Raw genomic sequence first — 25,264 nt, 5'->3', positions numbered from 1 at the left:
TGGGAACTGCAGACATTTTCTGACAGAAAATGACACAATTTCTACAGCTACATTATTGTTCAATTGTGTATTATCAAAATTTAAAACTGATTTCCAGACTTGCAAATGTACCTTACAGACCAATACCTCAGAATTACACATAATGATTAAGTCAGATAACAGCATTCAGGAATCTGTAGTATGGTGACTTCTTTGTGTGCTTATGGAGAAGTCTTGAGCCAATATTTTATATATCATGCATATATTGGGATAATATAGCAGTTGACCCATGTGCATCCATTCAAATGCAACACAAATATATCCTTGTAATAATAAAGCAGTCATCAAAAAGAGCATGTCAACAGTCATGTCATCACTGAAAATATCTTGCACAGCTCAGACCCATGAAACTACAGGGTAGGCCTTCAGCAACCCATAAAAGGTGACTATGCTAGTCATAAGGGGCAACTAACAGAATTGGGTGGTCAGGCTCGCTGACTTGGTTGACACATGTCATTGGTTCCCAGTTGCACATATAGATGCTCATGCTGTTGATCACTGCATTTTCTGGTCCAAACTCAGTTATTTACAGACCACCGCCACATATCTGGAGTACAGTCAGGCCGCGTTAGTCCGGACCCCGACAATCCGATTCCTGCGATATCCGAACAATAACTAGCTGTAACCAATCTTGTTTACTATGTAAACTCATTACCTGTTGATTCAATAATCCGGTGCTTCACTCTCCATATCCGGACGTTAATCAGCGGTAAAAGATTAGCTAATTACAAGTAGTTTTGCTTCATTAATCTGGCGGTACATCAAAAAGGTTCGGGTAATCCCTTCACACCATGAGCCCCATTCAGTGGTAATTGTTAAGTGACACTTCCGAGTTGAAGATGTCGTTAGTTTGTGATTTTGATCAATTAGTAGGTCTCAGTTTTCATTAGTTGGAGTAGTACCTATCATGCTTACTTCCTGTATAAAACACTGATCGTGTCAAAATGAGATCAGCTGACTCTTGTCAGTCATAATGGCAAGTCACACCCCTAGGCATAAAAGCTGTGAAATTACTGCCGCACAAAAAAAAGAGAAATTTGCAGATACAAAGAGAAAACCCTAGAGCCAGTTTTGATCTTATGTGTAAACATTTTGGTCAAGAATTCAGACATTCTATTGGCAAAAGCACAATTTCGGACATCGGATATGTTTTGTGATTGGCTACTTGACAGACAGATGCAATCACGTGTTTGACACGTGATCTTACTATGTGACAATGCTGCCAGTCACATGTGTGCCAATGTCAAACTGACCAACGTGCAAGTTCATTTCTTGTCCCCCAAACACCACATCGCACATTCAGCCAATGGAGGCTGGCATCATGAGAACTTTCAAGGCCCATTACAAGAAATATCTCGTCAAGCTTTTCATCCAGTGTGCCGACTGGCCACAGACACTTAATCTCCCATGAACTCTGAGAAAACTGCCTGGTCTGAAGTGAAAAGCTCTACCATTCAGAATTGTTACCGTCATGTAGATTTCTTTCACAAGTGAGTCTTGTTATGTGTATGTATAATCTGTCCAGACATGATTGTATGCATTGATTGGTCATTATATGAATATTGAAGTTGTAATGTCTACAAACTGTAATAAAGTCTTTTGAAACTTGTATACGTTTGTATGTTTTTGTATTCCATGTCAAAGGGAAGTAACTCTACTGTAGTTGTGTTCATAAAAGTTCATTTCAGTAGTCCGTACGTTTCACTATCCGAATGTTTTTCATGAAAAACAGAAGTGTCTGGATTAATGCAGCCTGACTGTATTACTGAGTGTTGCATGAAATTTAAGTCACTCACTCACTTTCATGGCAACAGTAAATTTTGCTGTTATTGCAGAAATGATTCTTATCAAGCTGTCATAATGGATTAACTATAAAATATCTGAGGTACTTGCTTGTAAACCAATTATCAAATTTAATAAGTTGATGTACAAAGTTTTACCAGAGCTCACAATAGCTCATCTAGGGGAAATCCTATGTACAGTCAGAGGGAGTAAAATCCACAGAGTGTGCATGGCAAGATGAAGACAATTGAATTTACGCATGCAGGTAGGGATGTTTTCCCAGGGATGGAGCTGGATTGCCAGTATTTACTCACAATCAGGATGACACACAAACTGTTTGAAGTCTTACCAGATCAGACTGACCATTGTCTGCCATGTTTGTCTTAGCCTGTATTTGAAGGCTATTGTTTACATAAGGCATCAATTAGTGTGTTTATATTCTCAGGGAACTACTTTGTACTATTACCTGACAGACCGTCTTAGATCTGGGCTAGAATTGGTCTTCAGCAACTCATGCTTTAGACCCAACTAAAATGATCAGGTGATCAGGCGTACTTCTTGGTTGATAGGTGTCATTGTATCCCAGTTGCATAGATCGATGCTCTTGATGTCAATCACTGGATTTGTACTTAATTAGGAAGTTGTAAGTGTTATTCTAACATATGACCACTTATTCAAACAAGAAAGCCCCTTTCGATAATGAGAGTACAGGGTTCTCATTGACATTATAATATATCTCACTTGTAAGTGGGGTACATTGAAAAAAATATAAGAGCACATAGCCAATCAGAAAACGACGTTTATGTGTGAGGTAAGTTAAAAATGATTCACTAACATTTATAACCTTGTAGTGTATAAAACTCAGTAACATATATAACCCTGTAATATGTATAACCCAGTAATATAACCAAGTGACATATACAGTGTTCCCAGAAATTATTGAGAAAATCTTTGTTTTTTTCTAATGATGCTAAGATTGGAAAAAGGGCTTTCACTATGCACTAAGCATACTAAATAAGGGAGACAACTCTTGAAGGCTTAGAAGGCAGCTCATTACGTCAAGAGTTATCTCCCTTGTCTGAGCAGACGGCTTCCTGTGTTGACATGGCAGAATTTACAGCAAGAGAGAAAAGAAAGCTCATTCTAGATGATTTTGAAAGGGGTGAGGCTGATGCTAAAGTGTTAGCTTGTAGACATTGTATTCCTCTGTCTACAGTATACAGAACTTTGAAGAATATTCAAACAGGAACCGGGATAGAGCACAAAGCAGGGGCAGGTTGGCCTAGGAAATTCAGTGTTGTGGATCGCCGAAGACTTGGGCAGATTGTGAGTAGGGGCAAATTGAAAAGTGTTGAGAACATCAGAAATGAAATGATTAGCAGAGGAAGTCCTCAGGTATGCAATGAAACAGTTAGGCAGGAATTACAGAGACTTAATTGGGTGAAAAAACGTGGAATTCCCTCGCCGTTGATGAAAGATGCACAAAAGGAAAAACGTTTAAACTGGTGTCGGGCTCATGAAAATCAAGATTGGGATAATGTTTTCTTTTCGGATGAAAGTTCTGTTTGGCTTTTCCCTAATTGTGTGAAAATTTGGACCAAAGATACTGTCAAACCTATCTACCAGCGACCAAAACATAGCCCGAAGTTTCACATGTTGGGGTGGCATATTGGCTCGCGGAGTGACGCCATTGTGTGTTTTCACGGGAAACTTGACAAAAGAAAGATACGTTGACATTCTAAATGGTCACCTTCTTCCAACAGCACAAACATTGTATGAAGATGATTGGATTTTCCAGCATGATAATGACCCAAAACACACTGCGCGCTACACAAAACAGTGGTTGTCGGGCAAAAATGTTCAAGTTTTAGACTGGCCCAGTTACAGCCCAGACCTAAACCCAATTGAGAATGTGTGGGGAGTCATGAAGGACAGAATAAACCAAAAGGGACTGAGAAATATTGAAGATATGAAGGCCGAGGTGGTCCAATATTGGGATACCCTGTCACACGATTACCTACAAACTTTGATGGGTAGTGTGCCTAGGCGTATTCAGGCATGCATTGCTGAGCGAGGAGGTCTAACAAAGTACTAAAACAAGACTGAGACTGTAAAAGGATGATGTTTTAACATGTTTATGTAAGTAAAACGCCAGAAGTTAATAAACGTAATGAGTTACATGACGCAACATGATTCTCAATAATTTCTGGGAATACTATAAAACCCAGTCAAATATAAGACTCAGTCTCTTGGCATAGTTTCATGCGTACATGTGAGATCAAAATGAATGCTGGAATATAGGAGTCTTTTCTGTGTGGTATTAGTGACCAGTCTTTATTGCCTAAGACATTAGTACATGGGTACATCATTATATGAAATAGTGCAATTTGTGGTAATGTTGATATTTAGAATTGCAACAAGATACGGCCCTAATCATGTCTGTCGGCCAGATCGTAGGGTTTAGTTTTCTGAATTCTTCATATGTTGGCTTGAGTTGTTGGGTGAGACTTTTTGATGCATCGAAGAAAACCTTGATAGATTTGTGGAAGGATTTAGTTATTACCGTGCAAACAGCCTTGTTATTGACTTGTTTTCAAACATTGTTGAGAAAATATGTGCCTGAAACATTATTTTCTCATGGAATTCAAATTATGTTAGACATTCCGAACTTGTTATGGCATCGCCTGCTCTTCTGAGTACCTCACTACAGACCAACCTAGGAGAATATAATGTTATATCAATGGCCCTTGATTGGCATGTGGCAGGGAATGATTGAATTACAACTGTAGGAATTCAATGAAGTTATCATGCTCCAGGTCATGCTCTCTTAAAGGAGAGTAAACACTGTCAGCTCTAATTTGAAAACATCTGAGCATGTCTTCACGTCAGACTGATTTGGCTGCATATAAGTCAGTTTGACATGACATGTGGCGAGGCTTCTCTATCAGGATCACTGAGCCCTGCGTCTTGAATGGTGTTGTAACTCTGAAATAGAAATCTATAATGATATAAATGTTTTTTATACTCACTGAGAGTTGACATAGTGATGGGAGTTTGACAGAAACATTTGGAAAATCTTTATAATAAGAAATATTTTATTGCAATACAAAGCAATATTTTGGGTATTCAGATTTGGTGGAAATGTAGACTTGCCACATTTTCTAGACTGCATGAGTTTTCTTGGTTATATTTGCTTCAGGGTCTGTACGACAGACTAAGAGTGAGTGAGTATGGTTTTACACTTTTTTAGCAATTATCCAGCAACATCACAGAGTTGGGGGACAGCAGAAATGGGTGGTTCCACACATTGTAGCCATGTGGTACCCCACTGCCCCTCCAGTGAAAGATATTTGAACGGTCTACGAACGAAGTGAGTTATTGAATGAGTGAGTGTAGTTTTACACCTCTTTTAGCAATAGAAATGTTGAAAGAAGTATTGAAATATGTATGGAAGTGCTCAGTATATTACATACACTACTGGAAATGTGCCTGAGGAACATATAATTTTTTTATGCAGCCTTACTGGTTCTATGAAGATGTGAAGATTAGCTGTTTCACAGAGTGACCACCTATCACATATGTGATAAATATGACTATTTTACTCAGCAGTTCAGTCAGACCTCCATTAATGAATACATAAAACAGTGCCTTGCCAAATGATCAATTGAAAACTGCAGTTCTTTTTGTAGTTCCACCACAATAAGCAAGATGAACCGGACCCTTTGAGGATATTAAATCACCATTAACCAAAGATGATGTGAAAGAAATATTGTTAAGTTTCCATTTGTAATGCAGATCAGAAAGCCATACACTTGCCTACCAACAATGTAGCGAATTACATTTCCTGTATCCAATGAAACAACAGTAATTTGGGCCATTTGGTGCCAGCATAAGAGTAAATCAATGGCTCTCTAACTGCTCTAAGTCCCAAGTATTCTGGGAGCCTGTGGGCCAAGTTGTAAAAGAATCATAAATTGTGCAAATTAATTTGATAAAAACCATAATGACTTACTGAGCGTATTGAGGATGTGTGTTTCTGTGCACAGGTTATATTGATACAGATAGCCTATTTGCTTCACCTTCAGCTGCCCAACGTCCTCATGGATGGGCATTATGGTTTGTGTTTTTAATTCACATAGAAATTGAAGGGGTTGCACTGAGGGCAATAGGAGATAGTTGATCTAGTTGGGGCTTTGCTGTTCTTTTGTACTCCCTACTGGTGAAGGGGTTGCACTGTGGGCATAGAGAGATAGTCAGTCCAGCTGTTCTTTTATACTCCCCAGTGGTGACAGTGCCCTGGATTGATCAGCTTCGGTTTCAGAGTATAAATATATGATTTTGTCATTCCCCTGGTCTATTTATCAGACTTGTAGTGAAGTTGACAGACATTTTGTAATTAGTCAAGGCTGTCTCTCTATAAGTGCAGAAAGCATACTGTAACAATTTAAACAAGTTATTTAAGTCATATGCTTTCCACATTGAATCGACCAGTGAAGATCACGGGGTAGAATAGGCCGACAACAACCCATGCTTGCCACAACAGGTGACTCAGCTTGTCGTAAGAGGCGACTAAAGGGATCGGGTGGTCAGACTCACTGACTTGGTTGACACATGTCATCGGTTCTCAATTGCGCAGATCGATGCTCATGTTGTTGATCACTGGATTGTCTGGTCCAGACTCGATTATTTACAGACCCCCACCATATAGCTGGAATATTGCTGAGTGCGGCGTAAAACTAAACTCACTCACTCACTCACTCACTCTACATTGAATCAGCTAATTCCAGTAGATGAAATTGCCACGGACAGTACACTTTGGGTTCACTTTATACTTAATCTCAATATGTTTGAAAATGTCAGAATACTTTTTATAGCAATTTGGAAGAAATGTGCAAAATGTTGGTTTATTTGTTCTTTGTATAGTTAAACCTTCAAATATTTTACAACAGGGAGTGTCAAGAAGCATGCAAGAACTTAAGAAGGCCAGAAGTTAATGATTCTAAGTTTTCAAATGGCTGTCAACTATACACTTGAAAAAAAATAGGGGATAATGAACTTTCAATTTGGATAGGAAGTGTAAACATTAATTAACAAATGTTTCAAGACAGACATCGTATGAACGCACCACTATTTCCCTCTATTACCACCCCTAAACACAACAGGCCCTGATTTCTCGAAACAAACTTAAGTTTTTACTCAAATCTCAAACTGAGTTTCACAATTTGAAACAGATGAATTTTTAACTCAACTGCATTTTTGACATATAAAACCCAAACAAATTAAGTAATCTATTCACGAAACTCAAATTGTTTCCTACAGTTTGAGTTTTGTGCTGATTACAGTTCATACTGAGACATGCGTTTTCTCAAATTTGAGTAAAATCTCAGACTTAAGTCAAAACTCAGACTTAAGTTTGTTTCGAGAAATCGGGGCCAGATGATATGCATGTGCATAACGCAGTAGCCCCATACACGTGCATGGGGCCCCATTCTTAATTTTTATGTTTTTTCAAGAAGGTCAAGAAATCACTTAGAACATTAATTTTGGCGCTCATGTTTTGTTAGTGTTTATTTCTAGTCATTTGTTTTAAAATGAAAATTGTATACATGCAAATCACATGCCATACACCAATCATCTTTCAAAAACTACATTCCAAATTACTATGGATGTAAGGAAGTGCAACTGGTGATGCTCTCTCAAAACATTTAATAACATGATATCAACATTGATTGACTCTGATAAATCTCGTAAATATTTTTAATCGTACGTAAAAAAAAAAAATGAATATCTACTTTTTTTGGGAAGAGTATATTAAGTAGCCCAGTGGTATGGGGAGGTGTACGTCACTGGACATGTATGTTGTAACAGTTCACTATTGAGGTTGTGGTGGTCATAACAGTTGCTGAATGGCTTCAGTAGAATATAGCAGTCAGGGGACATGATCAGCTGCAAGTGCTGTGGTCTCAACAATCCTGTGTTTTTGTAAGTAATGTTAAAGGTCACATGCAACGTAAAACACAACTTTGCAGATTCTGCTACCTTTTGGTATGCAGTTACCGAAACAAGTCATAAAAAATGCCAATTCAATCTATAAAGTTGAAAAAAACGCGATGAAAAAAAAGCCCGCGAAATCGGAGTTCAAACGTTTCACTAAATTCCCCCCAGCGCTGGGGGGAAAACTGGTTTCAACAGCTGTGCTGCGCTGCGTCCATAACGCATGCGCAGTGAATAGATTCGCGGAGCTTGAAACAGTATGCATTCTGAGGTCGTGAGCAGTAGTCTAATCTTGGTTGTGTACACAAACAAGTAAATAATCTGCTCTTTACGTGAAAAAAACATGTTGATTGTGGTAAGCAGTCTCTGTCACAGAGAAAGCTCAGTGCCTGGTTTATTCACACCTATATGTCTGCCTGCCTGTCTGCTAAAGACAACATGCAATACACAGCTTCAGTCATTGACCACGTGCGATTTGAACTTAACACCTATCAGACTATACGACATAAAGAAAATAAGCTGATTTATGACTCGTGCACCCGAGTCCCGTGTCTGCCACATTACGTAATTAGGTACGTGTGATACACATGACATGTTTTTATGTCTGTTGGTTGCAAACAAACTACATCCACTTTTTTCGGATGACTGGATCTGACGGAAACTGGTGCAAACTCTTGTCAGTTTCAAGTCCTGCTTTGTACTTGGACGAATGACAGATTCCAGCCACGCAGTAGTTTACTATCTCTACTGACATGATTTTTTTATTGGATCGAGCGCAAATTCAGAGAATATGTATTTTCCAAACCCAACATCTCTATATATATTCTTCATGGATAACAACTTCTTTTAGTGTATATGATTTTGTTTGACAACAGTATATGAATCCATACTGAAACGACGGATCAAGTACTCTAAAAGAAGTTGTTATCCATAAAGAATTTTACTTTCTGGTGACTGGCTATACTTCTAAAATGCCCATCAAACAGATCATCTTTCTGTACACACAATGAAACCTAGCATATCAGCAAATGAAACAGCCAATCGGAAGCCGTCGTTTCACTTGAGTGCATATCCACCCGCTATGGCTGGGTTCGGTCTCCCGAGGGCTTCGTTTCGGGGGAAGTAAGCCCAAGTACAAAATATTGCACTTTTGAATCGCGATTGTACGCTTATAATTGTGTTTATTTGGTTTTTTTAAAGCGGCAGTGTATATTATATGTCATGAATAAGTGATAAATGTGTTTTAATTATGTTTGATTTTTGGGTTGCATGTGACCTTTAAGAACTGAATACATACACAATATAAGACCTATCTGCTTTTTTCCCAGGAAAGCCATGTTGTAAATGTACCATTAGATAATTGAACTGTCCCACAATATATGGACCCAACCTGATTAGTTCTCAGGAAGCCCAAATCTACCAATGAGAAATGAACTGTCCCGCTATATATGTATAGACCCAAACTGATTGGTTCTCAGCAAGCCCAGTGTTACCAATGAGAATTTAACTGTCCTGCTATATATGAACTGACCGTCTCTGCAAACCCTTCTTGTACACATGTATATACCAACGAGATACCAACAGCTCCCATCCTGACCTGTTCTCAGCATACTATGACATGGTGTACCATTGCTTGCACTGTCATCCACTGGTTTGCAGGGTCAAGGCACAAACACAGACAGAAGGAACTAAAAATATTGCCAAGTCACCCAGTCATAGATTCCATAGTTTAATTTTTTTATAAAAATCGATTTATATTCTGAATTCTTTCTACCTGTTAAATCCGGGTTAGAACTGATCTTCAGTAATCCATGCTGCTATAAGAGGCCTCTAAAGGGATTGGGTGGTCAGACTTGCTAACTTGGTTGTACCTATTGTGTTAAACGATGCTTATAACTGTTGATCTCTGGATTGTCTAGTCCAGGCTCAATTATGTACTGACTGCCACCATACAGTTGGAATATTGTTAAACTAAACTCAATCACTCTGAATTCATTCATTTCATATGACTAAGACAGTTTGCATGACCTTTGGCATTGATTTGTATTCCCTGAAGAACTTCTGAAAGTTTTATATTGGCCCATTCCTCTATTTCTGTAGAATGGGATGTTATTACATGCAGAGAACATGAATCTCTGGGATGTTGATCCAGGTGTGTTTTGTGCTTGTATGTCCGAATTACATGACCGAACCTAGAACCTCAATATTGACGATCAGTGGGGACTCCCCTGTGACTAGCCACCTTCATTCAAGTAGCAGGACAGGTGAGAACACTTTGTCGCTGGAGCATGCTCGGTAAACTTCTCCGTGTGGCCCAGTCAAATAGCCATATGGTTGCTAGGATATGAAGCCAGACCAGTTTTGTTATGGAAATATACCTTCAAGTGATGTTTAGATTCTGTGGCTATTGGAAATGTTTTAATGTTTAATGGTGCTGCTTGTTAAGACTTGCAAATAATGTTGTGAAAATATATCAATCAATTGTCTGATGATCTTCATTCCAGGAGCACTTTCATCAGCAGGACTTCTTTCAAAACAGCAATATTCAAAGGCACCTATAACTGTAAATTGATCACAATATTGATTATTTGTACATAGACTTTGTGTTATGTCACAAGTCTAGCGGATTGTATGACATGAAGTTGATTAATCCTAACCAGGCTATTATTGTGTAAAATGTTTATAGAAAAAAAAGTAATAGCATATTTATCTAGTTGATTTTGTGATCTTAAGAATGGCCACTCTCTCTTTTCTTTTCCAAAATCTATGAACTAATTATCATAAATTTCAAAAACAGTGTTAAATATGGGACAAACAAACTGAAAACAATGCCACAGTATTCATGTACTGTAGACTTAGCCGCAGTAACTTGGCTTTATCTGATGACAGTGGACCTGTGAAGGTCCCGGGGTAGAATAGGCCGTCAGCAACCCATGCTTGCCGTAAAAGGCGACTATGCTTGTCGTAAGAGGCGACTAACAGGGTGGGTGGTCAGGCTTGCTGACTTGGTTGACACATGTCATCGGTTCCCAATTGCACAGATCGATGCTCATGTTGTCGATCACTGGATTGTCTGGTCCAGACTCGATTATTTACAGACCGCCGCCATATAGCTGGAATATTGCTGAGTGCAGTGTAAAAATAAACTCACTCGTTCATTCACTGATTACAGTGATGTCAGGGTTGGCCCCCATTCACAAACATTCATAGTGCTCTGGTTATTGTGAGGCTATCCTAAAATATGTGTGTTAATGCTACATTTGCATTTTCAGATATTTTTTTTTGTCAGCAATGCTTTTGTAAGATCGAAATAATATGATGACACTGACTTAACAATCAGTCTTGTGTTAAGGTGTAGCAGCAGGGTTACATATAATATAATATAAATTCTCTTGTCATGCTGAAGAACTGGGTTTGATTTCCCACATTGTATGAAGCCCATCCCTTCTTATGATGTTCCTGGAATATTGCTAAAAGCAGCATAAAACCATACTCACTGTATGATGGCACAGGTGGAAGTGTACATTGACATACATTAGGCCTATGCAAGTAGCCATACTGAAAGTCATTTCTTTATTTACAACAGAAAATAGGCATGATGAAAAAATATTTTGTTTCTTGAAAGGTGTTTAACTTTCCTTCAGAAATGGTCATACTTAAGGAATGTAGAATGTTTTAACATGTAACCACCGATTTTGTTGGAGTATTGCTAAAAGCAGTGTAAAACCATATTTGCTCACTCACTCATGAACTTATTCATTGTTATTGGCACTAATTATTCATGTATAGACGAAATACAAGTTGGTCAGACCAAGCCATCAGATTATACACAACTATATCAACATGAATTTGGAATCTTTAGGAATTTTTAGTGATATTTTCTACAAACTCACTCACTCAGTGTATTAAGGTGAAAGTGTACATTGACCTATGTTAAACCCATGCAAATACCCTATACTGTTGTTGCTTAGAAACACCAGTTCTACTGTTATTGGGAAGTTGTTTATTTATTTACAACAGAAACTGGACAGCTGGTCACGATTCATGACTTTAAAAACGAATATCTTGTTTGTGGAAAGGTATTTGACTTTCTTTCAGGAATGATAAAACTTATGATGAAGGTACCATGTGTGAGATTGTCAGTACTGCACCCACTAGTGTGAAGTGTAGCAGGCCTTTCTCAGACATGGCATCTGCAGGCCTTTCTCAGACACTGTATCTTCAGGCCTTTCTTAGACACTTCATCTTCGCGTACAGTGACATGTTTCCTCACGGCCAGGATCTGATGGCAGTCATCAAATAATGCCTTAACATGTAAATGTAGATATCACCACTAAGCTCAAAAGTGTTGGCACTGTGCCTCCGTGAGAAAATGGTCTTTATCCCCAGTTCACTCACTCATCAGTTTTAGGAGTTCATTTATTTCCAGACTATTTCAGATCACTAGTTTAATCTTTGTTTTACTAACCCTGAGAGTGTGTATCTAGTCCTGCTTGAACTGAAACATTGATTGACTTCAGAATGGTCACTGTCAAATGTTTCTAGTTTACCACCATTCCTTCTGCAGATTTTAGTCATTCCAACTAGCAGACTAGAGTGAAAGCAAAATGTACCAATGAGAATTGAATTGCCCCACAATATGGACCCAATCTGATTGGTTCTCAGCGAACTCAAATGTACCAATGAGAACTGAAGACTGTTCAATGATCTCAAATCAACCTTAACATTGTAGCATAAGGTTTAAGTACTTTAATCAGTCAGGGTGCCATTATACAAAGCGAACTTAGTGCTAAGGTGACTGTAACTCACGTATCTTAACATAGATGTAAAATGTTCCTAGCAATAAGGTTGTTTATTTGCAGCTGCACCCTAGTTGGTTTCCCTAAGATATATAAGACTTTGGGCTTACCTCCCTTACCAAGGTGACATTGTGAAACAAAATTAATATTTTTCAAAGAAGTGTTGAGCCAAAGTCCCTTATTCCCACACTGGAATTAGGTGGATTTTCCATGATATTCAGAGTCTACTGCTCCGGAATCCAGTGTCTCTGGGTTGTTCCTTGAACTTCTATTTCCAAGGAAGCGGTGACATTTGGAACAAATCAGATCCTGTCCTGTAATGAGTATGATTTATTGCGTTCACTGTAGTGTGTTTTGTGTTGACAGATTGAGGAGTACATGGACCAGCTGCCCAACCACAAAGTGCCACGGATCGGGACACCGGGGGAGAAGTATCGCGACATGCAGCTCATCCGCCAACTTCCCAAGCAAGACCTCTCCATCGACTACAACAAAAACATGTTTGAGGAAATCGAGAAGAGGGAATTTCAGATTTTCCGAGATCTCCGTGATCAGGTTGCCATGGATATCGGCATGGTGAAAGACTCACCTGTGGCAATTGTGAGTGGACAGATGCATCATGGTCTTCTGAAGGGGAAACCAGAGAGAGGGCAGAGCCTATGTGTACACAGTTCTTAGACATACAACAAAAGCAGGCTTGGAGATTACACTGGTCAATGTAGTGCAGTTGTCTTGTGAGATGATTGGTTTGAAATCGGCATTAGGAGCACATCACAGGGGATTCATTTGTTGAGGAGGGAACTGAATCACTATGTCAAAAATGTATATTAGTAAACCCCAAATTGAACAATTACAAGTTCCTTTAAATTTCCAAAGGTCATGCATGCAAGAAGGTCTTCTGTTACGTGAATGTGCAATCACATGGACAAGATATTGATTGAGTTCTCTACAGATTAGAACTGAGTCTAGATATTCATAGGTATTGTTGAGATATGAAAATATGAAAAATATATATGACAGACAAATCCAATGCTGAAATTAAATGCTGTCAAGAAATTTAGAAAGCGATCGTGGAAGCGATCTGTTATATTCTACAGTATCAGTTTTATTGGTTGAAAATAGCTTTCTTTAAGAAATGAGAATAAATTTGAATAACTGTGGCATATTGTTTTTAAATACATCTTAAAAAACATTTAAAAAACACCAAATACCTCTAATTCCAAAGCACATGTCAATGTTTTTTTAGTTGCCCTTTTTTTGAACACTGCAGATGGTGTTAAGAGATTTTATGAATGCTTCTATGGAAATAGGTTCAGTGTTCTCAGATTCAGTTTGTCTTGTCATCCTGAAAAGGCAAAGTCCGGAGACTGGTGTATCACAGAGAGTACATTAGTAAATTAACTGGGATTAACTGGCCTTTACAATGCAGAAATTGTAATAGTGATAGCATTTGTGATACAGAATATGCCTTTTCTTGTAGATAATTAATTGAAGGTAGACCCGTGAGGGTCCCGGGGTAGAATAGACCTTCAGCAACCCATGCTTGCCATAAAAGGCGACTCAGCTTGTTGTAAGAGGCGACTAATGGGATCGGGTGGTCAGTCTCGCTGACTTGGTTGACACATGTCATCGGTTCCCAGTTGCGCAGATCGATGCTCATGTTGTTGATCACTGGATTGTCTGGTCCAGACTCGATTATTTACAGACAGCCGCCATATAGCTGTAATATTGCTGAGTGCTGCGTAAAACTAAACTCACTCACTCACTCACTAATTGAAGGTAATTTCCCAATTTCATATTATGATTAAGCTAAGGTTATCAAACAAATATTTACATTTTCCTTACCTTGGAAATAGTTGACATAATCCGTAGTGAACAGACACTGACATTTGAAATTTGGTGTCATGTATTACTCAAAAAAGCACAAGGAACAAACAGTATTACAGTAGGTATTCAGGGTAGTATAGTAGTCTAGTGGTTATAGCATGTGCTCATCACTAAGGAGACCTGTATTTAATACAGGGTAGATCAGTAGCCTAGTGGTCAAAGTGTTCTCTCATCATGCTGAAGACAGGGGTTTGATCCCCCACATAGGCACCAGTGTAGCCATAGAAGAATATTGGTCACTGTGAGCCTATGTTTGTCGCAAGAGGCTACGGGGCAGTGGAGGTACCCTAGGTGTTTGCTTCTCACGGCGACGACCCAGGATTGATTCCCCACATGGGTACAATGTGTGAAGCCCATAACTGGTGTATCTTGCCATGACATTGCTGGAATATTGCTAATATGACGTAAAACTAAACTCACTCACTCACTTGTGTATTTATGACGTGTTTCAGAACTGTTATTACTGCAAGGGGGAGATCGATGTAGATGACCTAGTAGTGTATGCATCTAAAGCTGGGAATGAGGTGTGTTGGCATCCTGCATGTTTTGTGTGTGAGGCGTGTGAAGAACTCCTTGTGGACCTTACGTACTGCTACCACGCCAAACACATATACTGTGAGAGACACTATGCAGAGACTATACGACCTCGATGCCCTGCTTGTGATGAGGTGAGATTCATTCATTCATTCATTCATTCATTCATTCATTCATTCATTCATTCATTCATTCATTCATTCTACTAACATTGTAGAACACCGATATCCAACACAGCTGCTCAAAGATACTTTGTTTTTTCTTTGATCACTGGATGTCAATCTCAACAGATCATCACATTATCAGTCTCAACTCCCTGGAATCATACAACTGTTGGAACAGTCAAATAAATGTCATGTCACAATATTTGTTACCACTGCACAAAGATCAGAGAACAGTCCCTTCAGAACAACATTTCACAAACTTTGATGACCAGTGAAATGATTGGCCAAAGTTGACATTACCTAGCAGTTTTTTTTTACCTTCACAGTGTTAGTGTCAAACTGTTAACTTCCATTCCAATCTATGTGCTCATGATGATATGGGTTAGAATTGATCTTGTTGTAAGAGGCGAGGACTAACAGGATTGGGTGGTCAGACTGGCTGACTTGGCTGAGACATGCCAACGTATCCCAACTGCGTTAATCCATGCTCATGCTGTTGTTCACTGGATTGTCTGGTCCCCACTTGATTATTTACATACAGCAACAATATGGCTGCAATATTGCTGAAAGCTGTATTATAACACCCAAAGCTAACCATTCCAATACATGATTTGAAAGATCTCCAAACTGTTTAAATTATTAACTCAAAATTGTAAAACTAGACAAGAGAAAATTTAGAAATGTCTAATCGGTACTCATCAGTTCTTCTTCAGAATGTTCTTCTGTTTTGAATGTTTATCACATTGAGGTGAGAAGTAGATTTTCATTTTGATGGCAAATACAGTATGTAACTGTCACCTTTTTTGTCTTCTGTAGGAGATCGGGTAATATATGTTTTAGAAGCGGGATGTTGGGTGGAATAAAATAGTGTTATGGTGTTTTGGGTTGTTTGTGTTTATATATCATCGGGTTGGGTGGCTTTTTATACACGTGGTTTTGTTAATATAAACAAATAGGTTAGGTGGCTTATAGATACATCTTAGTATTGGAGTTGTTATCTTGTAGTCATTTATTCTACTTATTATTCACGTTTGGCAGTAAAATTCCGTTGGAATTTCCTTTGTTGGTCATATAGTATAGCTGGGTGTCTGTCGTATCCCTTTGCTGTCCGCCATGTTGGAAGCGGAAGTCTGCAGTGCCACAGTGAAGTTGTTTATTGTTGCGTAGCCAATCAAAACACTTCGTTGTAACCTTTCAGAGGTTAGCTCACAGGGTATATAAGAACCTGATGCGACTGATATCATTGTCTTGCATATTGGTGTTCTGAGCAAGTAAGCCAACTGCCTATAAAGGGGATGTTCCCTCAGGTTCATTAAGGTTGGTTTGTTTTCTTAGGACTCGTATTGCTGAGTAGTTTTATACTGTAGTCGGGTGGGAAAAATAGATTATGATTATAGATAATTCGATTATGATTATATTTTATGGGATTAATATGTAGGTAGTGTGGGTTGGGGGAGAAGATAGCGCCAGGAATTAAGTAGGTGTAGGATATAGGTTTGCTGAGTGAGTGAGAGAGAGCTACTTTTGTTCAGTTTTTGTTGTAGTTTGTTTTGCTTATTTTTCTTACTTTTTCTTTAACAGAATAAATTATTATTATTGTTTACACCTCTGCCTTGTGTCATATTTTGTTGAAGAGATGACAAATGCCACTGAACCAAAGAAGGGTGTACACTGTTCTCCTGGTTTGTAGGTTTCCAACATATACTAAAAGTACACAACGTAAAGTCAATAATAAAACCATGAACAGGGAAACACCAAGGTATATTCTGCATTGAACTCCTGTGACCGGGCTGCCTTTCAGAGGACGCCTATTACACTTCTATTCCCCTTACAAAGGTTGCATGACTAGAACACCAGTACACCTTTAAACTTCAACATTTTTTCCTGGCAAGCGATGGTCTGAAGTGCAAATTCTAGTACTTTTGTGAGTCCCATCTGGGATTCGAACCCGCACCCTCTGAGTCAAGTATGGGGTGCGGGTTCGATTTTCAAATGGGACTCGACCAAAAACAAACTAGAATTTGTACTTAGCTGAAAGAAAGTAATCCCAAATATGACATGTTACATTTGACCACTTTCTGAATGGCATTGTGTAATCATGGGTCACTGACGATCAATTCTAACCCAGATTCTTTAAGGTGGCTGAAGAAGAAGAATTGCAGGTCCACATGATGATCTACAAGTGAATCACCAATTTTGATTGTTCTACTGCTGACTGCAGTTTAACAATACATTCGGGTGAACTTGCTGATATAGCATAAATGTTAACCTACTCCATAAAAAGCATCATGATTGACTTAATTGTAATCACTTAACTGATTAACATTATGGTAAACTACATATTAAGTAATCTATAAAGTATTCAATTAAGTAATCTGTAAAGTATTCACATGAAGCTACAACCATGCATACTACATTATTTTCTATGTAGTTTTTATTTCCCGGTCAATTGTTGAAGTGTTTTACAATGATGATTAAGTCTTATCAATACTTGTTTACATATCATGATTTTAAACATTAAAAACTTCAGCAAGCTTCTTCATACTATGAAACATGTACATGGCCAGGTAGTTCAAAACAGGTGAAATTTGTGGCATAAATTATATTGGCATTTTATCTAATGAATGATTTTCACAGAAATATTAAAGGATATTTTTCACAGATAAAGTTATCATAAAATGATCATTCAAACATAAAATTATATTTATTTTCTGGTTGTGGTAGAATATATACTCTACACAACCCTTCGGAAACTGGTATCATTTGCTTTCTAACTTCAGTCATTAATCCATGGATACTACATCCACTATTCTGCATGCTTTCATCTTTATATGTAATGAATATGATTCAGAAGTAAGATGCTGTTGGACAGTAAGGAGAAGTTTTAACTTAGAATACTTTTGTAAATCTGCTGTCCACATTTTGCTATTAAGAAAAATACATCCCTATTTGAGAGCACTTGTAGAGTTAGGAATTAAGTCAACATCTTGTTCTATGTAAACATATCCATAGCTACAGTGATACAGGAAATTTAAAGATCACATGCAACCAAAAAAATCAAACATAATTAAAACACAATTATCACTTATTCATAACATATAATATACAATGCTGTTTGTGAAAAAAACAAATAAAAAACATTATAAGCATACAATCGTGATTCAAAAGTGCTTCTTTATGGATATCAACAGCATCTTTTGTTGTACTTGATGCATCGTTTCAGTATGGATTCATGTACTGTTGTCAAACAAAATCATATACACTAGAAGAAGTTGTTATCCATAAAGAATGTATACAGAGAGTTTGGGTTGTGTAGATACATGTTCTCTGAATTTGCGTTCGATCCAATCAAAAGTCATCTCAGTAGAGATGGTGAACTACTGCGTGGCTGGAAACTGTCATTCGTCCAAGTACAAAGCAGGACTTAAAACTGAAACAACAGTTTCTGACAGATCCAGTCATCCCAGAAAAAATGGATGTTGTTTGTTTACAACCCACAGGCATAAAAACATGCCATGTGTACAAGTATCACACCTGCCTAATTGCATAATATGGCAGAGACAGGACTCGGGTGCATGAGTCATAAATCAATTTATTTTGTTTCTGGCATATAGCCTGATAGGTTGCATCTAGTCAAAGATTGAAGCTGTGTATTGCATATCATTTTTAGCAGACAGGCAAGCAGACATATAGGTGTCAATAACCCAGGCATTGAGCTTTCTCTGTGACAAAGGCTGCTTACCACAATCAACAAGTTTTTTTTATGTAGATCGTTTACTTGTTTGTGTACACACCAAGATTAGACTACTGCCCATAACCGCTTACTCCGGGCATGCATACTGTTTCAAGCTCTGTGAACCTATTCACTGCGCATGTGTTATGAGCGCAGCACAGCTGTTGAAACCACTTTTTCCCCCAGTGCTGGGGGAAATTTAGTGAATGGTTTGACTTCCGATTTCACGAGCTTTTTTTTCATGGGCTTTTTTTTTTTCAATTTTATAGTTTGAATTGGCATTTTTGATGATTTATTTTGGTAAGTGCATACCGAAAGGTATCAGAATCTGCAATGTTGTGTTTTACGTTGCATGTGACCTTTAATTATGTTTACATGCATGCATCCATCCATCCATCCATCATTTATTTCTCAGGACATTTTTGGGCTTGTTCTAACCCCATCATCAGGTTGAACTGAAGAGTAAGGCGGAACTCCCTGCGTGCCACACTGACATATATGTCCTTCCTATTCAACCCTCACTTTCAAGTCTAGTAAAATTCTAAACATATCACGCACACAAATATACTTCACAGTTTTGAATTCTGGGAAATTCCCTGCCTCTTGATACCATCTACTTTTATATCAGACATAGTTAATGTGCTTAAAATAACCTCTCAGAACTGGCTTTATCGTAAATGTCGCCTTTTTTTTTTTTTTGCTCTATGTTTTGAAATGTGAAAATTGGATAATTACTGGGAATATTGAATTTCAAAGATGGCATATTAATGATCACTGATATCAAGTTTTCATGTAACCAGTAATGATAATTCTTAAATGTTGGTGATGAACCCAGAATCAGTTGGGATGTTTCAAAAACATAAGCGCCAAAGTGCTCTTTCCGCCATATTGGACAGTGTTTACAAAATCACGTTTCGCAAAGACGGGTATTGAGACACCAATTACATCATGTATATTTCATATTCAACTGCGACAAATGCATAATTGAATTCCCCATACGTCTTAGAATCAAATTACAAATGCATGGTCTTTGTCACTAATACCAACTGTCTAGATAACATGAAAACCATTCGTTTTATGGTTTGTTAATAAAGTGCCATAGCAGAAACCTTCTACACAAGTGGACTAACTTCTATACAAGTTATGGCTAACAGGGCTAATGGAATGAAAACCTGTTATTATGAATAAATAAAATATTGTTGAATTAACTTAGAAATGTACTGATCCTTATTATACAAAATTGTTGATTGATTTAGATATGTACAGAGATTGTTTTATGAAGGTATAAAATGTAAGGTAATACTAATAGCAGTACATACATAGAGGTTATTGTTTATACATGGGTGCCCTTGTCAGTATTTACAATGAGTATTGTGGCGTCATGGGCAGAGTTAAAAGTTAAACCTGTTCAGTTCAGCGTGATGATGGATCGAGAACAAGCCCTGAAAACTTTGTGAGAAATAAATTCAAGAAGTTGTTTTCCTTAAGATTCATGTATCATGAACTTGTTTGATATTAAATGCAGGATGGAATGCCTAAATTTCAGCTGTATTTGATGATACAGGAAGAATTTTTCCATCAGAAGCATGTCATAAAATATTTAGTGGCAAATTTTGAAAGTTAAAACTATATATAATACTCTATTTGCTTGTTGTTTTAGAATGGTTTTTAAGATTCAGAACTTGCATAATGTACACCTAATTGTTTAGGTGAAGACATCACTTCAAGAACATTTTGGTTCAAATACAATTTTTCATACTTCCTTAATCTTTTCACCCTTTCCTAAACTCAATAACTATAGTTTTATCAATATTTATTTTGATTATTGAAGTTAGTCTTAATATTCTGTGATTAATTTGCACATAACCTTTTTCACTTCTGTGGTATGTTGACTCCGCTTCCTGACACAAAAGTACACATGGTATCTGAGAGTGGTCATTTGTTCAAGGATTATCATCAATGTATTTAGAATGGACTGTAAGCTTATTTGGCTAGGGTGGGTCAGAACAAGCAGGGATGTATTTAGAGTGAACTTTCCCTCTTAAAGCTTCGCTATCACTGGTAAGTCACACTTTCATGGCTAAAATCATCCTCAAGTAGGTAGGAAGATTGTGTTTTTTTCTGTAGTTTAGAAACGAATTAAGGTTTGTGCATCAAGGGAGACAACTCTGGTTTGGGAGTCCAAAATGTCAAAATGTTCATATACGAGATATAAAACAGTTGACCCATCATAAGGTTTTCTGAAAAATAATTCGTCTTCATGCAAACCAGATTTGATTGTCCATTTTCTACATTGCACGCAAATATGAAACAAACTACATTTTTAAGAAAAAAATAAGTTTTTGTTTCAGCTTGAAAATTTATTTTTTTTTTTTAACATAGAGATGCTCATTTCCTATTCATTTGTACATGTTTCGGAGTCGTAATTATAATATATTGAGTCTTCTTGAGGCTTCAGTACTACCGCTTTTCCATGTAAGTCTAACACATTCTACACATTACCTTAAAGGATTTCATAGCTTCACTTGTGTCATTGTAGTATGTGGAAGAGAGTCATGATTAAAAATCTGATGTGAAGTTGTGTTTATTTAGAGAAATTCTTCTGTTGTTTTTAAAATGTGTAATCTGAGAACAAAACCTTATGTGACAGTCTGTATAAGAGTTGTTTTCAAAATATGCCAACATTTAGTTCTAAAGAGATGACAAAATGAAATGATTTAAAAGTTATTTTTTCATTCTATATTAATAATATATTCAGATACAAGTTTATATTATACACAGTTCCTGTTTAAACGTCTGATTTTTCTTTCCTGTTACAATTTTTAGCGTTACAGGAAAGAATGTTACAGGGAAGAACTACATCAACACAAATTACATTATGAGGAAATTAATGCCCCCTCGCAAAAATTGGACTTTGTAAGTTTCAAATGTTTCATAGTTCAAATGCAATCATGGAAACAAAATTTTGCAATATTGTACATGTCAGTGCAACAGTATTGTTACAGGAAAGATGCTTAATAAATATATGCTCCAAGTCCTAATATTTTACGCCCTTTACCTGCAGCCCTCAGTCAATAGAACACCTGGAACTTGGGTCATCATGAGAACACAGGAGGTGCCAAAGAGCACGCAGAAGTTTGGGTGTCTTGGCATCAGGGATCATACATCATTTCAAATTTGAGGCTGTCATTACGTGAAAGAACAATAGCTGAGGGACAGCTAAAAAACGTCTTATTTAAAAAAATATGGCATCAAACATCATTCAGTCATTATGTGTGTGAACTAAACAGTTCATACACGTGAAATCAGCCCCTGAAAGTTAACTAATTTAGTGAATTTGTATCAAGAGATATGAAAAACGAACAACACCCTGACTGAGGGACAGTGAAAACAGCTCATTTTTAGCCCTTGCAAGGACTGTAATAAAAAATCTGAATATATTTGTCCACAATTAAACATGGATATACAAACATGATGCCTTAATTTCCGTCTTGGGCTGAAAAATTGCAACAAATTTGATGAAATATTGATGTGACTGAGCTGGGACAAGAATTCCTGCATTTTTTTTATAACTCATAAAATGGCTGTCCTATGCCTGATGAAACTTTGTTGAAACACTAGTAAAATCCTTACATGGAATATCCCTGCTTTTGAAAAAGTCACCCAATATGGCAACTCCTATCCTTGCTACATGATGAGTCCATGAGTGTCTGATTATTCTTTTCTTTTAATGATCAAGTCTAGATAAGTAGATGTTCAAAAAAGTGAGAAACGCCAGTATTTTAGATGAGATAATTTGTTATTTGCATAATCAGGGATTTATGATCTAAACCAATAATCCTTTCCTTTCTGTAAAATTGAAACATATATTTATGTTTTCATGGGAGACTAATTCTCCAACAGAATCTATTATTGACAATTAAAATAATTTTCTTTTTAGAATATGTAAACATAGGCCATTGGAAGATGAGGTGATGTAATATTACACACGCATGCACACATGCATGTGCATGGCATGCACGCACGCACACGCATGCACACGCACGCTCCATTTAACATGGATATTTAACCCTGACAACCAAATGTAGTATCACAGAGGATACATTATGAAAAACCCAGACAAAATAAGCCATTGGGAAGCTTTATTGCAGATTTATTAACAAGATTGTGACACACAGTTATGATTTCAATCAACCATATCAAACATTTACAATATGGCAAGTTTTGTGTGTTGTTGCAGAAACTGTAACCAAATGAGCGCAAGCTGTTGTTATGCATATTAAAGATGGCATCCAGTGCAGCAGTGTGGTGTGTATCTAAACTGTGGATTCCTCCAAGTGTTGAGATAAACATAAGCTGGCACCAACTACTGTGGGTTGCTCATTCTGGGAGGTTTTGTGCTTTTCTATGGGAACTTTGTCCTCTGCCAGCTGATGCAGCAGAGGGACTGCTGGTACATTTTTTCTCTGCCTCTCTCCTTTGACAGCGCAGAATGTGTTTAGTTCTGACAGTCACAGGAACCACCATCCGCTGGTTTTTATGAACATACATGTAAAGTTATTTCAGGGTGATGGGCTGCCTCTGTCATAAAGGATAGTGAATCTGCCTTGAGACAGGAAACTCGGTGTTTAGATTCATAGTATGGTTGTCATTATTAAATGTTATGAAACAGTGATTGGCCAGAACAGAGTTGTATTCTATGTCTCATTAGGATGCCCATATTAAAGTATGATTTGGGCCACAAGCATAAAGTGGTACATCAGTAATGAGCATACATCAGTAATGAGTTAACAGTTATAAGAAATGCAGTGGAATGTATTAAAAATGTTTTATTATTTTAGGATTGTTTTTAAATTTTTTTCAAAAAGATATTTTGTGTTTAGCAAGTATTATTTGGGTCAGTTATTTCTCTAACTGGCTCAAAATAATCACATTTGTTATTCCCAGACTTTATGACTATTGTGAACCTGACTTGCTTAATACAGTGGACTGATGAGGATATTAGGTGTACACACTATAGTATAAACAGCCCAAGACCCAGGTGAAAGCATCCTATGTTTAACTCACTCCTTTCAGTATTTGTGGTACATAGATGTGTCACAAACACATACTCCCAGTAAACAGTAGCGGTTGTTTGCACTCGGCACTAGCCTATGGTGCTAACACGCAGTAAAGGTATCCTCAACTGCCCACAGCTTGTTACTACTAGACCCAGCTAGGATAGCTCCTCTGACAGGCCATCACAGGCTGTTAGTGGTCTTCCAAGTTGGAGGGAACTGTAACTGGATCTCAAGCACATATGCATCAGACCCCATCTACTCAGTGTCCCTTCAGTATAACACTACCAAAAGTCACTAAAAGTTCCTTAATATGTGACCTTTAGGTGTATTCTGAGACTAAAATGTAACCTGATTTGTTCAATCTTCATGCACAGTGTTGGAAGGACTTGTAGAATTTGGGACACTTAGAAATTTAAGCTTGAGGATGACCAAAGTTCCAGTGTTATAGTGAGGTTACCAAAGTAATGGAATTTTGCACACAGCCCTAAAGTTGCCCCCCAATATATATAAGATATGTAGAAAAGTTCATCAAGACTCTCTCCTCTTCACTCCTAGGTAGTTGTGTCGTCTGTTCCTGTACTTTTGGGTGAGTTGGAAATTTTGACGTCTGCTCTATCACTGCCATAGCTCCAATTTCCCTTCCCCTGCGTGAAAACCACAAACCCAGTCCTGTTCTAAGTCTATATAATTTCACTCCATTGAAAAAAAACCTTGACAGGTTTAACTTTGACTGAGGAGAAGTGAGATGTCATCATTTTGTTTTAGTTGAGAAATGCGTTCCCGCCCCTCAGTGAGCTGGTTGGTTGAAATTGTCATCTTAAAACTTATGGGCTGTCCTTATGTCGCAAGCTTCGCTGACTCGCTGGTGTGGATATAGTAGGAGTGCTTTTGACCTAGGCTAGGTCTGTACAACTGAAATGTAGTTAAACCTTCCACACCTTACTCTCCAATTCAGTGAGTGTCCAGTGGATTTTATTTGTAGCTGTGTGACCGTATGGAGTAATAATTATGGCGGATATAGATACTGAGGAATTTGACAGAATTCTGTCACAAATTATCCAGCCAGGGGATCTCCAGGAAAAAGAGGAGTCCCAGAATGATGTATGTATGGTTTTCATTATGTGTCATGTTTGCTATCAACACATATAGGTGTTTATGTCAGCTATTTGTATTGAAAATCTACATGTTTATTGGGATAATAAAGAAATGTCTTTCAACTATAATCAGATACATTAATACCGGTATTTTAGAGAAAGCAATTTTTATTGTTTT

At 37.6% G+C, this 25,264-nt stretch overlaps 1 protein-coding gene across 5 annotated transcripts in view; it reads left to right on the top strand.

Moving 5' to 3' along the window:
- Positions 1-25,264, top strand: part of LOC137288283 (four and a half LIM domains protein 2-like) — a 150,852-nt gene that overhangs the window by 76,995 nt on the left and 48,593 nt on the right. For all 5 annotated transcript variants that reach the window (XM_067820774.1, XM_067820772.1, XM_067820770.1 and 2 more), the window contains exons 4-5: positions 12,981-13,214; positions 14,954-15,169. In XM_067820774.1, coding sequence (XP_067676875.1) covers positions 12,981-13,214; positions 14,954-15,169 — 450 coding nt within the window. The remainder of the gene's footprint in view (positions 1-12,980; positions 13,215-14,953; positions 15,170-25,264) is intronic.

The sequence above is a fragment of the Haliotis asinina genome, chromosome 6 (assembly GCF_037392515.1).
Source record: "Haliotis asinina isolate JCU_RB_2024 chromosome 6, JCU_Hal_asi_v2, whole genome shotgun sequence".
NCBI lineage: Eukaryota > Metazoa > Mollusca > Gastropoda > Lepetellida > Haliotidae > Haliotis > Haliotis asinina.
This window is presented reverse-complemented; position numbering and strand designations above follow the sequence as displayed.